This window comes from Amblyomma mixtum, chromosome 3 (assembly GCF_055824585.1).
Source record: "Amblyomma mixtum isolate Tamu chromosome 3, ASM5582458v1, whole genome shotgun sequence".
NCBI lineage: Eukaryota > Metazoa > Arthropoda > Arachnida > Ixodida > Ixodidae > Amblyomma > Amblyomma mixtum.
Window position 1 is genome coordinate 163,690,429 of NC_143014.1, and position 14,372 is coordinate 163,704,800.

Below are 14,372 nucleotides of genomic sequence, written 5' to 3' on the forward strand. Positions count from 1 at the left end.
GTTATAATTTAATTGGTTCTAGTGTGGGACTGGTGATGACGCTGCTGTTGTCAATAGTCTTTCCTTCCATAGGGTGCAAGGAAGTACTGCTAGAATGACATTAGACACAGCCTTGTGAAGAGAGGTACAGCATGTGAACTTGTTCTTAAAGTAGCCTGCCAGTTGCCTTGTATAGCAAGCATACTTCCTTGCATTAATTAGAGGCCTCTGGGTAGTGGAAGGATGGAGTTAAGTGTGGAGAGAGAGAGAAAATGAAAAAACAGATTTCTCTCTACTGCACAGTGAAGCAGTGTTTGAAATTGCATGAAGACCGAGAATGCGGTGGCTCATTTGTACGGCTTGCAGCTGCTGACCCAAGAGACGTGGGTTTGATCCCGGCCTTGGTGGTCAAATTTCGATGGAGGTGAAATTCTAGAGGCCCGTGTATTGTGTGATGTCAGTGCAAGTTAAAGAACCCCAGGTGGTCGGAATTTCTTGAGCCCTTCACTATGGCGTCCCTCGTAGCCTGATTCGCTTTGGGACATTAAACCCCAATAAACCATAATGGTGTTGTGAAGGTGTAGGTTGCGCTACCAAGGGACGAACCACGAAGAAAGACAGAGACACACACAAGCGCAACCTACACCTTCACAACATCATGTTCCAACTAGGCCCAACCCAAGTTTTATTGAAACCATAATGGGAATGCGGTAGTAGGAAATGTGATTTGAAACCACGTTTACTGTGGTGCTATGGCTTATTAAGGAGAAAGCACTCACCAGACAGTAGTCATGATGCTAACATCAATTCATGATTACACAAAAAGCAGTCATTGAAACTGAATTGTGGTGGTGCCTGTTGAGCCATTTCGGCAAATATGTATCCAGGCTTGCAGTCTGTTATATGGAGATGTGCAGTAGAACTTTTTCAGATTTCTAAGTATTTACGTAAATATTTTAGTCCTCCTGCTACATGCACTTGTCTGGCAAAATTAATGTTTTGGCTATGGCATGTTGGTACCATTTATGGTATTAATTTTTGTGGCTCTTGTGGTGTTTTCTGGGAGCAGCCTGCATTGGAGCAGCCTGCATTTTACTATGCTTGTTGACAGACTGCTTTTGGCCTTGCGATCATATTTAACATTCCGCACAATGGTGCGAGCCTCTTTAATGAACTGTAAAGCGTGCTGTACTAGTAGCGTGGTGGTTATTGGGTATTGCTGAATGGACGTAATGTGGTTGGCTTTACTAGCAACCGCAGTCATAGCAGCACACTTGGTGGTCTGTTTGTCTCTATTTGTAGGGCCGAACGGGGGTGATGGTGTGCTCCTACCTGGTGCACAGCCGCATGTTCACCACTGCAGGAGACGCCCTGTCCTATTACAGCGAGCGCAGGACGACAGACCTCAAGGTAGCAGGGCTCTAGTGCAGCTTCTGCTGGTCTTGCATTTCGCTAAACCATCAAGGCTGGCTTGACCGTGCACCACTGGGCTGCAGTGGGTGCGCTTTGATTGGGTTGTGTGCACATGCTTCGTACACTTAGCAATAAATGGAACGTGGATGAGACAATTGAAACATTGACAGCAAAATGAGATCATCTCTGGGGGAAGCTCAGTGCTCGTACAGGTTATTTTCACTTCGAAACTGCAGAGACTGTCTTTTAGAAGTTTTAATCAACCTTACTAGTATTTCCTCTGCAGGAGCCAATATGTTTGTTTTTGTGTGTTTATTGCAGTTTCCTTGTTTTCATTTGATTTGTCGCTGATATTACATCTGCAGTAGCATATCAATGATACAAACCTCGTAGGATAAGGAAAAATATTCATGTCATTGTGATCTGAGATTTCTGTCATCCAAAATAAAAGCACAGGGAATGAATTCAAGCAGATCTGTTTACGGTTGACTGGATTTATTTACGGCCGTGCAGCCATCGCTCACTACTCACAATGCGTACCCCGCGAGTGGCGGTCGCGATGTCAGCAATATGCGGGCCGCGCGCCGCCTCTCACCGCTTGCAGCGCGTACTGCATGACTGCCAATCATGACGTCATGGTGATGTAAGGCACTGTGTTCGTACCATCTGATGTGGCTCTGGACAGCGTTCGGAACATCCAATATTCTGCCCATTGTATGCACTGCACTCTAGCCTGGGAATTTCACAGATTCATATTATCCCGAAATTCGTATTCACTGGGATCACATAATCAAGATTCTTCTGTAATGGGAACTACAGTCGTCGACTGATTTTTCGGACTTGGCGGGCCACGGGAAATGGTCCAAACAATCGAACAGTTTGAAAAATCCTCTGAACTTCAAAAAAAAAAAAAAAACTTCTTTGCAAAGAAATAGCATTCAAAGTCGCAAAATTCGCCGCTCCCCATGTTCCGCTTGCAAGCGATAATCTGAGCCATAGTCATGCTTTTGTCATGTCCGCAGCACCTCACATCCCTATACCAGACGGTGTGACATGGCCATGCCGTGAATGAATGCATGCGCCGCGCAAAGCAAGAACAGTCGGTTCGCATGGGCAATGACTCTCGTGGAGACCGAGAGGTAACCCATGGAAAGGCGACACTAGCAGAAACTGCCTCTGTATGCTCCCCCCCCCCCCAATCCTGCATCATCTGTCCCACACCATAGGTGGCGTCGGCGGAATTTTCAGTGCGATGCACGCTCTTTGTAGGCCATTTTGATGGCAACAGTGAAGAACAAACAGCCAAGCCTATTTATGCTTGTTTGTCCGATTTGCTTTGTCAGTGCCTGCTGGTTCTATTTAAATCCAAAATGGCGCCTTGCGTTGGTTGTGACAGTGATGCCCGCTTGCATCTATATTAGGCTGAAATAACGAACTTTCGTTTGAACAACTATCTCCACAGTATTTTTGCTGTCTGTTTTAGTCCGAACTTTTGGACTCTACAAAGTCTGAAATATCGGTCGTGAAAATGTACACATTCCTATGAGGGGCGCGATGGTTCCTAAGTGATGTCCGAAATATCACACAAGTTCGAATTGGTGGAGTCCGAAAAATCGGTTGGCTACTGTAGGTAGTCTGGCTGCATTGTTTTTGAGAGGTGGTGAAGCTAACGTCCAGTCTCACAGTGTATGGGAAGACATGGCCCTAAACAATGATTATAAAGCTTGTACTGTGCTGTTACAATTTCGTGAAGGCTAGTTTCTCTAGCTTTCTTAGTTCCTTGCAGCTATTGCCAGCCACTGAGCATAAATGTTACCTTTTAATCTTTTTCAGCAGATGAACTGACTTTCTTAGTATACTGATTGGCTATGGCCTTAAATTTACAGTCAATGAAATTTTAGTCATTCCACTGATGTCACATGAGTTGGCCAGTCATCTAATGCGGTGAAAATTAATCTTTCAAAGTGGCAGTGCACCTTTTACAAATAAAGGAAGCAGTTCATTCTAGAAATTTAGTCAAGTTGTGAAAAATAAGTACTAGTGAAAAGTGGGAGCGCTTCTTTTACGATGAAAGAAAGCAGTTCATTCTAAAAATTAAGTTGTGAAAAATAGGACTCATCAAAATGAATTAGGTATAGTTTTAATTGGTGGTCTGCTGAGTATGAGAGTAGTAGATGCCGTAAAACAATGTTGAGGTGTCCTCTTTGCTGCACTTCCACTTAAGACGTAGTATGAAATCCCCGATTCGGCTTTCATTAAACCTCATGCCTTTGATGCCCGCTTATGGCTTAGTGCCTTATCGCGAACCTCTCGGTTGGCACGTACCTATCATCTATGAGGCGTAAGCAACCTCAGTTACAGCTTTCATTGCTAGGAAACTTCACTGGTAATCCTAACTTAGTGGGCGATTCCTCTGCGCGAGGACGCACAGACAGTGACTTGAGGCGGGTCTAGTAACAAAGTGATTTAATCTCACATTCTGTCGCGGCAGGGGGGTCGGGCATCATTGGGGCAGCAAGGTCAGGTGGTCCTCGGGCAGGTGTCAGAGAGAGAGAGAGCCTCGGCGGTCGCGCCTTCCTTAAGTAGGCTCCCCCACGTAGCCTTGTTCCCCCTGCCCCACCACTTGGGAGGAAGGGTTGTCGAGGCTACCCGCGGTGAGCGGCGCGGGATTTGAGTTGGCCCGCGAGCGGACCCTACATCTCCCCCCCCCCCCCCTCCCTCTTCAAACGTCCGTCTCGGGGTCCGCCAGTAGGCGCTCGATGACCTCCGGGTCCCGGTCGGCGTCCATAGTTTCGTCGAAGGGGGGAGGGGAGCTCACCGGGGGGCTGCTCACCACTAGATGGATCAGCTCAAGACCTGCCTCCCGAGGGAGTGAGACACCCGGCTCCACTGGGGGCCCTGCTAGCAGCGCCTTGCAGAGCTCCTCGTCCCCCGGGGACAGCAGGTCTGGGCGGCTGGACTGGAGGATGCGGAGGGCCGCCTCCTCTGGGCTGCCCCTCTGCAGTGGCGCAGCGGGGGAAGGTGCTGCAGCCGCCATGCACTTCTCCGCCGCCTCCTTGCACGCTTAATGCAGCGCACCGGCCTCGTGGCGGAGCCGGTGCACAACAAGTGTGCCGCAGAGAGAGCACAAGCCGGCCCGCTCCTCCAGGGTCAGACCGCGGAAAGGCTGCGGCACTGCCTGGAGGTCTTCGCCGTGAAGGGGCTGCGCCTGGTCCCGCCACCTGGACCTCGCACAGTAGGAGACGGCCACTGGCGACCGTGGTCCAGGTGGCCACGTGCCGCAGGACCCTGGGCCGCTTGGGTTGCGGCTGCTCGGCGGCCGGAGCGCCGGCTGGGTGCTGAGGGGGGCCCTGCGCTGGATTGTCCCTGGCCCTCTTGCGTTGGCCTGCACCACTGGGAGATGCTCTCAGTGGTTGGCTGCGCGGTTAGGCTGGCGGTGGGGGCCACCGCGGCCGTGGTACCTGCGCCACTCGCGCGGTTCCTGCCGCCGGCCGGGTGGCACGCCTTGATGGTGGCCACTATTAGACGGTGGTCTGCCTTGCCTTCTGATATCCGAGCCACGGGTGTCGGTCTGCTGCAGCTTCCTAGAAGACATGCTGAGAGGGTGAGAGCTTTGCGGATGATTATTAATCGAGAGACACGGGTGCTACCTGGCCCTCAGGTTGTGGCGTCGGTTGCGAACCGCACCGCTACCTGCTCGTCCTCCCGGGGGTGGCATCGCCGCATCGCGCTGATTTTCCACCGCTTCGCAGTCATCGTCCTTGCGAAGGCGGAAAGCCTTCAAATCAGCGACATGCACCGGACCGGCGGGTTCGCCGTTTGTCAACAACCGCAGCTGGTAGGTGAGCGGCGTAGTCCGTGCCGTAACTTCGTACGGCCCAGCCCACTTGTTCGCTAGTGACGCGGCGAAACCGCGTGCTGAGTTACTAAGTGGGTGCGTTCTCTTGAATACTAAGTCGCCCGTGTTGAAAATGACGTGACGGCGGCCTTTGTTGTACTGATCCGCCTGCTCCATGCGCGCGACATCGAGGTTTTCGCGAGCCGCGTGCTGCGCTGCCTCCAGGCGCTCCCGGAGCCTTGCCGCGTACTGCGAAAGCGGAGGGGGTGCGGGCCCTGCCGCGTTGAGTAGGGCATTCTCCAGCAGAAAAGTGATCTCTCTACCAAAATTCAAGTAAACTGGTGTAATACCCTCTGACCTGTTCACGGTTGTCCTTGTAGCTAACGCCAGTTCGGACAGCCGCGCGTCTCAATCTCTGTGCTGCTCGGTCGTCGCGACCAGCATGCTCTTCAGATTTCGATTCACCGGCTCGGTTATGTTACTCTGAGCATGGTAGGGACTCGTTCTCCTGTGGCGGATTTGAAGCGACCAACAAGAGTCTACAAAGACTTTGCTTATGAAATAAGAAGCATTGTCTGTAATCAGGTTGGAAGGGAAACCAAAACGAGTGAAAGTCTCCAACGGTTTTTCCCAAATTCATTGGGAGGGCGCTGTGATCGCCTAAGCGAACGGATGCGTTCACGTCGGCTCCGTCATTTATGATTAATTTCGCAGTGCTAATTTGCGTGAATCGAAGTTTTCTCTATCTCGATGTGTTCATGAAGTCGAGAAGCACCGACGGATATTGAAAGTTCCCAAAGGTACGCCTTTTTCTTCGAATTACCGGACAGTTTTCATCGCCGTGCGGGGGGCGGTTCCGCTAGGTGTGTTCCGCGAGCGATAGGCCTCGTCGTTGTCGCGGCTGCCGCGGCTCGCCGCCTCGGCGGCAGCCACTCGGCCCCGAGATGCAAGAAACGTCCGTTCTGGCAACTATCTCCGACTCTCCAATGACCATGCAAGTTAAAGGCGAAGAAATTTCACCCGAGGAATTCCACCGCGGCCCTGGATGGACGCTCGCGGGGGAACGCATGTCAAGACTTCGTCAACGAGACCTCGACGCGAAGCTCGCCGGCACCGACAACCAAGTAAGCAAGAAAGCGAAAGGTAATAAGAACGTTAGAGCCTCGGCCATCAAGGAAGCGAGAATGCCAGCCATGCCGCTGGAGGAAAACAAGATCGTAATCAGATTGCGAGGGGGACTCGACATCACCAAGATCGGCACTACGACCGTCGCTGCGGCCGTTCTTGTCGCGGCCAAGATAACGACCGAAGAGAACGCATCGGACACCATCTGCCCGAACGCGCAACAAAATATAATGGTAATCAGCACGCCCAAGGAAGAAAACGCTGTCCGCTACGCAAGAATTCAAGCAATATACATTCAAGACAAGACCTTCGAAGTCAGCACGTATCGCACGACGCCGCACGACATCGTGAAGGGCATCATCCGAGGCATCCCTGTCGACGAGAAAGCCGAAGAACTCGACAGCAACATTGTTAACGACAGAAACCCACTCGCTGTAGGCGCCAAAAGAATCGGCAACTTGACCACGATCATAGTAGCCTTCAGAGGACCCAAGGTACCGAACTTTGTCCGATATGGTGTCACGGTCATACCGTGCCACCTGTACAGAAAGCAAATTGACGTCTGCCACCAGTGTGGTCGGGTCGGGCATCGCAAGGACGTGTGCCCGACGCCAACCAACCGGATCTGCAGGGGCTGCGGCCAAGTGAACCCCAAGGAAGACCACAAATGTACCCCCAAATGCAAACTTTGCGGCGGTGCTCACCCAACTGCCGACAGAGAATGTAAAGCCAGATACAAGGTTCCCTACATCGTTCGCAAACGTCAGTGGGAGTGCCGAAAGGTCAGCCACCAGCTGCCGTCGGAGAGCAATTTCCCGCCACTCGACAAGCCAGCTGCCCGTAAGTCGAACGCCATCGAGAAACCGCGCGCAGTCGAGAAATAGCAGCTGCAGGAGCCAGAGCAGAGACGCACGAAAAACGAAAACCCAAAGATCACCGTCGTGCGAGAGAGTTGGTTGGGTCAACGCCACACAAGGTATCATGAAGACCAGCCGCCGCGGTGGCTCAGTGGTTATGGTACTCGGCTACTGACCCAAAAGACGCGGGTTCGATCCCGGCCGCGGCGGCTAGAATTTCTTTAGAGGAGAAATTCTAGAGGCCCGTGTACTGTGCGATGTCAGTGCACGTTAAAGAACCCCAGGTGGTCGAAATTTCCGGAGCCCTTCACTACAGCGTCTCATAGCCTTAGTCGCTTTGGGACGTTAAACCCTATAAACTAAACCAAACCATCATGAAGACCAATCCCAGCGACAACGCTTCAACCAAGGAACGAGAGATCAACGAGGCCCTGAAAAAGGAGAACGCGACCCTGCGAGCCACCATCAATAACCTCACCAAGGCAATCACGGAGATCCGCAACGCCCTCCGCAACGTCGAACAGCAAAGATCCAGCCCGAGCGGCAACAACAAGGTCGAAGAAACTACGGCCGACGCAGACAAGGAGCCGGCGACGAAGAAGAGGGCCGTCGAATCGCGCAAGACCAAGAACAACATGAGCAACTGCAGCACCGACAGCAGCAACAACAACGTCGAGGCCAAACTCAACAGCCTCGAGGATATGATCAAATCGATGAAGGAAGCCATCGAAGCGTTCCAAACGGAGAACGTCAGTAGACTCAACAATCTGGAAAGCAGCGTGCAACTAATACTAAGCAACCCACCGTTCACGCCAGTACAGCAGCAAGTCAACCAAGCGCAGCAACTCGGAGAATTCCGAATAGGACAATCGTGGCCTCCAACTCCACCGGCAGAACAGTGTGGCAGTGGAACTGCGGCGGCTTCGTCAAGAAGAGGGCAGTCGTCCAGCAGCACATCGAGCACGCGGCGCGCAAGCCCGACGTGCTCCTACTCCAAGAAACACGAACGGACAAGCCGTCCCTCCCCGGCTACAGGGTGCACACGGGCCCGCCCGATGGCAGAGGCCTGTGCACCCTGGTCAGGAAGGGACTCACCTTCGTCGAACACCGGCTAAGCAACGTCAGGATCGAACACACGCTCACCGAACTCATACCGATCAAGCAAAGAAAAAACAGCAGTTTTATTTTGAACATCTACAGTAACCCATCGCAGAGACTGCAGAAGTTCAAAGCCATTCTTCACAAGGCAAGCACGACGGCTGGCCAGAGCACGCTGATCGCATGCGGCGACTTTAATGCGATGGATCCGGCATGGGGCTACGTCAAGAGCAATGCGAAAGGCAGAAACCTATCCCAAGATGCGGCGGAACTCGACTATACCCTCATAACCGACCCGGCTTACCCAACGAGAATTGGCAACTCTGTGTCCCGAGATACCAGCCCCGACCTCACGTTCATCAAGAACAACGAACCGATCACGATCACGTGGAGGAACACGGGGGTGTACCTCGGCAGCGACCACATGATCGTGGAAATCGTCATACCGGAGCAGAGCAGTACCAACGTCAGGAAACATACGTGGATTGATTGGACCGCTTTCAGAGATAACAGAAATCAGGAGGCGGAAGAGATCAAAATCGACGACATCGACACGTGGACCAACAAGATCCTCCAAGACATTCGAAACTCAACCAAGGACATACAAACAGACCTCGAAACGAACAGAATGGATAGCCGACTGGCCCACCTCATCGAAGCCAAGCAGTCCATTCTCAACAGATGGAAAAAAACGCCTTAATCGTAGGCTATGAAAGAAAGTCGCAGAACTCAACAGAGCAATCGAGGACCACTGTCGCACGCTATGTGCGCAACAGTGGAACGAGATATGCAACGCTGCCGATGGCCAGATGCACAACGGGAAAACATGGAACTTGCTGAAGCATCTGCTCGACGAAACCAAGACTAAGTCACACCAAAGGGACCGACTGGCGAAACTCATCCATCGAGAAGTCACTAAACACGGCGCCGATGAGGTGGCGAAACGCATCAGCGACAGATACCTGCCGACTACGCCCACGGAGTGCCACGGGCCGTACGGGGGGCTATAGACGTAGAAGAAGTTCACACGGCACTGCAGGACCTCAACAGCAGGTCGGCGGCCGGGCTGGACCGCATCACCAACAAGGCGCTTAAGAACCTCGACGACAAATCCATAGAAAGCCTCACGAGCTATTACAACAAATGCTGGAAAACGGGAACGCTGCCGATGCAGTGGAAGAAGGCCAAGATCATCCTGATCCCCAAGCCGGGCAAGCCATCCGACACGGATCACCTTCGACCCATATCGCTCACATCTTGCGTGGGCAAGGTGTTGGAGCATGTCCTGCTCAACAGGTGGCAAGAATACCTCGAGAAAGAAAATCTCTACCCGGAAACGATCATTGGCTTCAGGCAGCATCTAAGTACCCAAGACGCCTTGATAAAACTCAAGCACCATATCATCGACGGCAACACCGGCGACAACAAAGCAATACTGGGGCTCGATCTGCAGAGCGCCTTCGACAAGGTGAAGCACTCGGCGATCCTATCCCAAGTCTCGAAACTCAACATGGGAGAGAGATCATACAATTACATCAAAGACTTCCTCACGGACAGAACGGCCAAGCTCAGAGCGGGGGACCTCCAAGCACAGGAGAAGAAGTTGGAAAGCACAGGCACACTCGGGGATCGGTCATCTCGCTGGTGCTTTTCAATCTCGTGATGATAGGAGTGGCCGAAAGGCTCAGGAACATCAAAGAAGTCCGACATATGATATACGCGGACGACATAACGCTGTGGGTGGAAGGGGGCAGCGATGCCCACATCGAATCCACTCTACAGGCGGCCGTTGATGCGATCGAAGACCAACTCGACGGAACGGGGCTCCGATGCTCGCCGAGTAAGTCGGAGCTCCTCGTCTACCCGCCCGTCAAGCACCGCAAACCCAAGAGCAGCCCGAGAGAGTACGAGGCAATCAAAGTCAAGACCAGAGAGGGAAACGCGATCCCAAGAGTCAGCAGGATCAGAGTGTTGGGAATGACTATCGAGACGCACGGCAGAAACGGCGAGACCGTCACCCGGCTCATTGCGAAAGCGGCGAACACCACGAGACTAGAACAAGAAAAGCGGAATCAGGGAAGAGAGCCTGATCAGACTGATCCACTCGTTCGTCATATGTCACGTAGCGTACGTGGCGGCTTATCACAAGTGGAAGAAGAGCGAGAGAAACAAGATAGATATACTCATCCGTAGAGCCTACAAGATGGCACTGGGACTGTTCGAAACAACGAGCACCAAACACCTCCTGCAGCTGGGGGTGCACAACACGCTAGAGGCCATGGTAGAGAGAGGGTGTGGTAGATGGTCCTTGGTGATCACAAAATGAACAAGGGAGGGGAAAACCTCGGGTTGCTTGATCCAACGTTTCGATAAGGGGACTTGTCTTCGTCTGGGCAAAGCGTTCATCATTGGCAGGGATTAAATAGGGCCTTCGCTCCGAGGAGGAAGGCCCCGGGTGGGGGAAGGAAAGTGGTGTGAGAGGGGATGCGTGAAGGGGAGGGAGGTGAATCTTGATTCGTTAAGCTGCAATAGTGGAAAAACTTATATCCGGGGGGTGTGTAATGAACAAAGGCTTTGAAGGGGCTGCGACGGGGAGGAGGCGCTGGGTTGACCTGTAAAACTCAGATAAGAGGATTAGTCAGCGTGGCACAGGGAAATGAGAACAAGGCAAACAAAATAGGCTGGCACTGCAAGGAGAAAGAAAGGGGGGGCATTTCCAAGGAAGGACAAGGCAGGGGGGGGGGGAATGGCTAGAGTTCAGAGAAAGCCAAAAGGGGGGGGCGGAGGGGGTAACAGGAATGTCATGGTTTCCAAGAACTGATAGTAGGGGATTAGGAGAAAAAGAAAAAAAAAAAGGTGAACAAAGGGAGAGGGTGAGAAGGCCGGAAATGTGGTGGAAGATATGACGTGGGAAGGGTGCAAAGAGCGATAATATACTTATGCGAGGTTCTAGGAAATGGTCTGACCACGTGCAAGACATTTGTTAATTTAAAATTATGCTAACCCTGGAATGTACTGTCGTGCGCAAAAGTGGAGAGACCACGGCTTCGACGGCAGGAGCGGCTGCGGGGCCACACCGCAGCGCTGCTATCTCGCGCTCGCTGCGAGATTGCCTCGCGTGACGCAAAACTTTTCCCTCGCTCTCGGGCTGGTGCTTCTCATGACTGACAAACTTCTAGTGCTACGTTCGGCTCTTCTGCTGCTGACGATCGCGTCGAAGGGGAGCGCGCATTGCAAGGAATTCAGGAATAGCGCAGTGGCGCTTTAGTGAAGCAAGCGGGCGGTGACGTTGCGTCCACTCACTTCATTCCACAGCGGCAAAGGCCATTCTAATTGTAGTTGCAGCGACGTTTCGTATTTTCTCCCCACAGAAAGAAGTGTGTGTTTTTATGTTCATTTGCGAACACGACTCCACGACATTTTCCCCTTCTAATCGAGGTGCTACCGAAGTCAAATCGGCGATGTGGAACAAGCTTTTTCTTCATGAACCAGAAAACGCATTTCAAGGGACAATTTCTATTAGGGTCTTCAGTCATGAATGGCTACCATGAGGCAGTGTTACATTTTGCGCTGTGTCACTCGGTGGGTGAGTTCCTCCAGATCGGAAGTACGGAAAAGTGGAGATTCCACGCGCTGTGATCAGGTCTTTCATCAGCGCCATAGGACGGCGTGTGCCTGAATGTGCAATGCGTCTGTCCTAAACTTGCTGGCCTGTTAACAAAAGCGTCTCAATAAAGCACGGAGTTTCGGATACGAAAGATGCAGAATGCTGACGAGGCTTGAAACGCTCCACACGACCCACGCCAATGACCATTATTTTCGACGTGCGGATATTAACGCTATTGCTTTAAAATAAACCACTCTTCTTTCTGTGGGGAGAAAATACGAAACGTCGCTACAACTACAATTAGAATGCCCTTTTCCGCTGCGGAGTGAAGTGAGTGGACGCAACGTCACCGCCCACTTGCTTCACTAAAGCGCCACTGCGCTATTCCTGAATTCCTTGCGATGCGCGCTCCCCTTCGACGCGATCGTCACCAGCAGAAGAGCCGAACGTTGCGCTAGAAGTTTGTCAGTCATGATAAGCACCAGCCCGAGAGCGAGGGAAAAGTTTTGCGTCACGCGAGGCAATCTCGCAGCGAGCGCGCAGCGCCGGAGATAGCAGCGCCGCGGTGCAGCCCCGCAGCCGCTCCTGCCGTCGAAGCCGTGGTCTCTCCACTTTTGCGCACGATAGTACCTGAGAGATTCCAGGTTTCCTCTGGACATGTTAATCCCTGTTGGTTGCAGTGTTTTAAATTTGTGGATTAGGAATGCTTCTCTGTATTTTCTGTCCCTAGTTGATTTGAAACCTGACTGAAGAATGAACAATTTGAGTTCGTCGAATTTGTGACGACGTCGATTAAAATGGGTCGACACTGCCGTCTGTTCATTCCGTGTTGTGTCAGCCCAGTGCCCGTTTAATCTGGCACTCATTGTTTGCCCGGTTTCTCCGATATATTGTTTCTGGCAGAAGGAGCACTGGAGCATGTAGATAATATTGGACGATGTGCAGTCAAAACTGGTCTTTATATGGAAACTGAAATCGCTTGCCGTACTTTTAACCGTAGTGTCCCTTTGTAAATGTTTGCATGTCTTGCATCTAGGTCGAGAGCATGAAGTTACTGTCAGTAGTGGTTTCTTACCGAGCCTAGCATGCACCAGGATGTCCTTCAGGTTTGTGTTGCGTCTGTATGTTACCCTAGGTGCGTCGGGAAATATTTTCTTGAGACGGTCGTTACGAGTTAAAATGGGGTGGTATTTCCGCAGGATATTGTTTATGTTTGGAAGCGCGTTTGAGTATTTCGTTATAAGTGCAGGAGGTCTTTGACTGTTAGCTTTTGTTCGTTTTTTAAGAACTACATCTCGTTTCAAAGTGGTTGCTTGTTGGAACGCATTATTAAGGGTTGTCTGTGGATGGTTTCTGGTGATTAGTGTGTTTTTTAGCGAGTGGAGGTGTTTCAGGCAGTCGTCGTCGCTACATATTCTTCTTAGTCTCGTTGGCTGTCCTACGAATATACCTTGTTTGCAGTGTCTTGGATGATGGCTAGTGAAATCTAAGTATTGCTGTCGGTCAGTAGGCTTCCTGTAAAGTGTGGTTTTGAGCTTGCTGTTTTCTAAATAGACAGTGGTGTCAAGGAAATTGACTTGTGTTTTCGAGGAGTTGAAGGTGAATTTAATGCTGGAGTGGCATGAATTGAAGTGTGTGACGAATGCCTTCAGGGTCTCGGCCCCATGCTCCCATATCATGAAAATGTCTATGTAATGCAGGTATATAAGTGGTTTTTTTAGAAATGAATTTAGAAGTTTAGATTCTAGTAGCCCCATAAAAATGTTCGTGTAGGTGGGTGTGAAGGGAGTGCCCATGCTTGTTCCAAATACTTGAAGGTAGTAAGAAGAATCGAATTCAAAGTAGTTGAGTGTTAGTACCAATTCAAGTAGCGTGAGGTACACTTCAGTTTCGTGCGGGTGAGGACTTTGAGTTAGAATTTTGGAGAGTGCGTCGATACCTTCATATATGGGAATATTTGTGTACAAAGCGGCGACGTCAAGTGTGACAAGTATGCTATCTGCTGGGATAATGGAAGCGTCATTCAGAGACTCTATTATGCGGAGAAAGTGCGGTGTATCCTCGACAAAGGAAGGGGGGTGGGTGGGAATATCTGCAAAATAGCTGTTCAGGAAAATTGATGTTCTCTGTGGGCGTGTTATTGTTTGAAACGATAGGTCTGCCGGGGATATCTGCGGTAAACAAGTCTTCTGCGGAAACCTTATGGATTTTGGGAAGTAGGTAAAAGCGTCCTGCCCGTTTGTTTAGCGGATTTAAGAAGTGGTAGTCGGACTGCGTGATTAGTTCCCTTGATAATAAGTTTGCCAGTTTGTTCAGAATCCATTTGCAGAACTCTGAAGTGGGATCTGAATCTAATTTCCTATAATGACAAGGGTTGTTGAGTTGCCTAAAAGCTTCTTTTTTGTATTTTTCGGCCAGCAAGATAACTATGCTACCTCCTTTGTCTGCAGGTTTA

General features: G+C 51.1%; 2 protein-coding genes across 6 annotated transcripts in view; both read left to right on the top strand.

Annotated features, from left to right (window-relative positions):
* Nucleotides 1–14,372, top strand: part of LOC149352585 (phosphatidylinositol 3,4,5-trisphosphate 3-phosphatase and dual-specificity protein phosphatase PTEN-like) — an 82,280-nt gene that overhangs the window by 16,258 nt on the left and 51,650 nt on the right. For all 5 annotated transcript variants that reach the window (XM_089581767.1, XM_089581766.1, XM_089581765.1 and 2 more), the window contains one exon: nt 1,282–1,389. In XM_089581767.1, the coding sequence (XP_089437893.1) occupies nt 1,282–1,389 (108 nt within the window). The remainder of the gene's footprint in view (nt 1–1,281; nt 1,390–14,372) is intronic.
* On the top strand, nt 1,401–7,335 carry LOC149352586 (uncharacterized). Its single transcript, XM_089581770.1, has one exon. It carries the CDS (start codon nt 6,175–6,177, stop codon nt 7,237–7,239), a length of 1,065 nt encoding a protein of 354 aa, XP_089437896.1. The 5' UTR covers nt 1,401–6,174; the 3' UTR covers nt 7,240–7,335.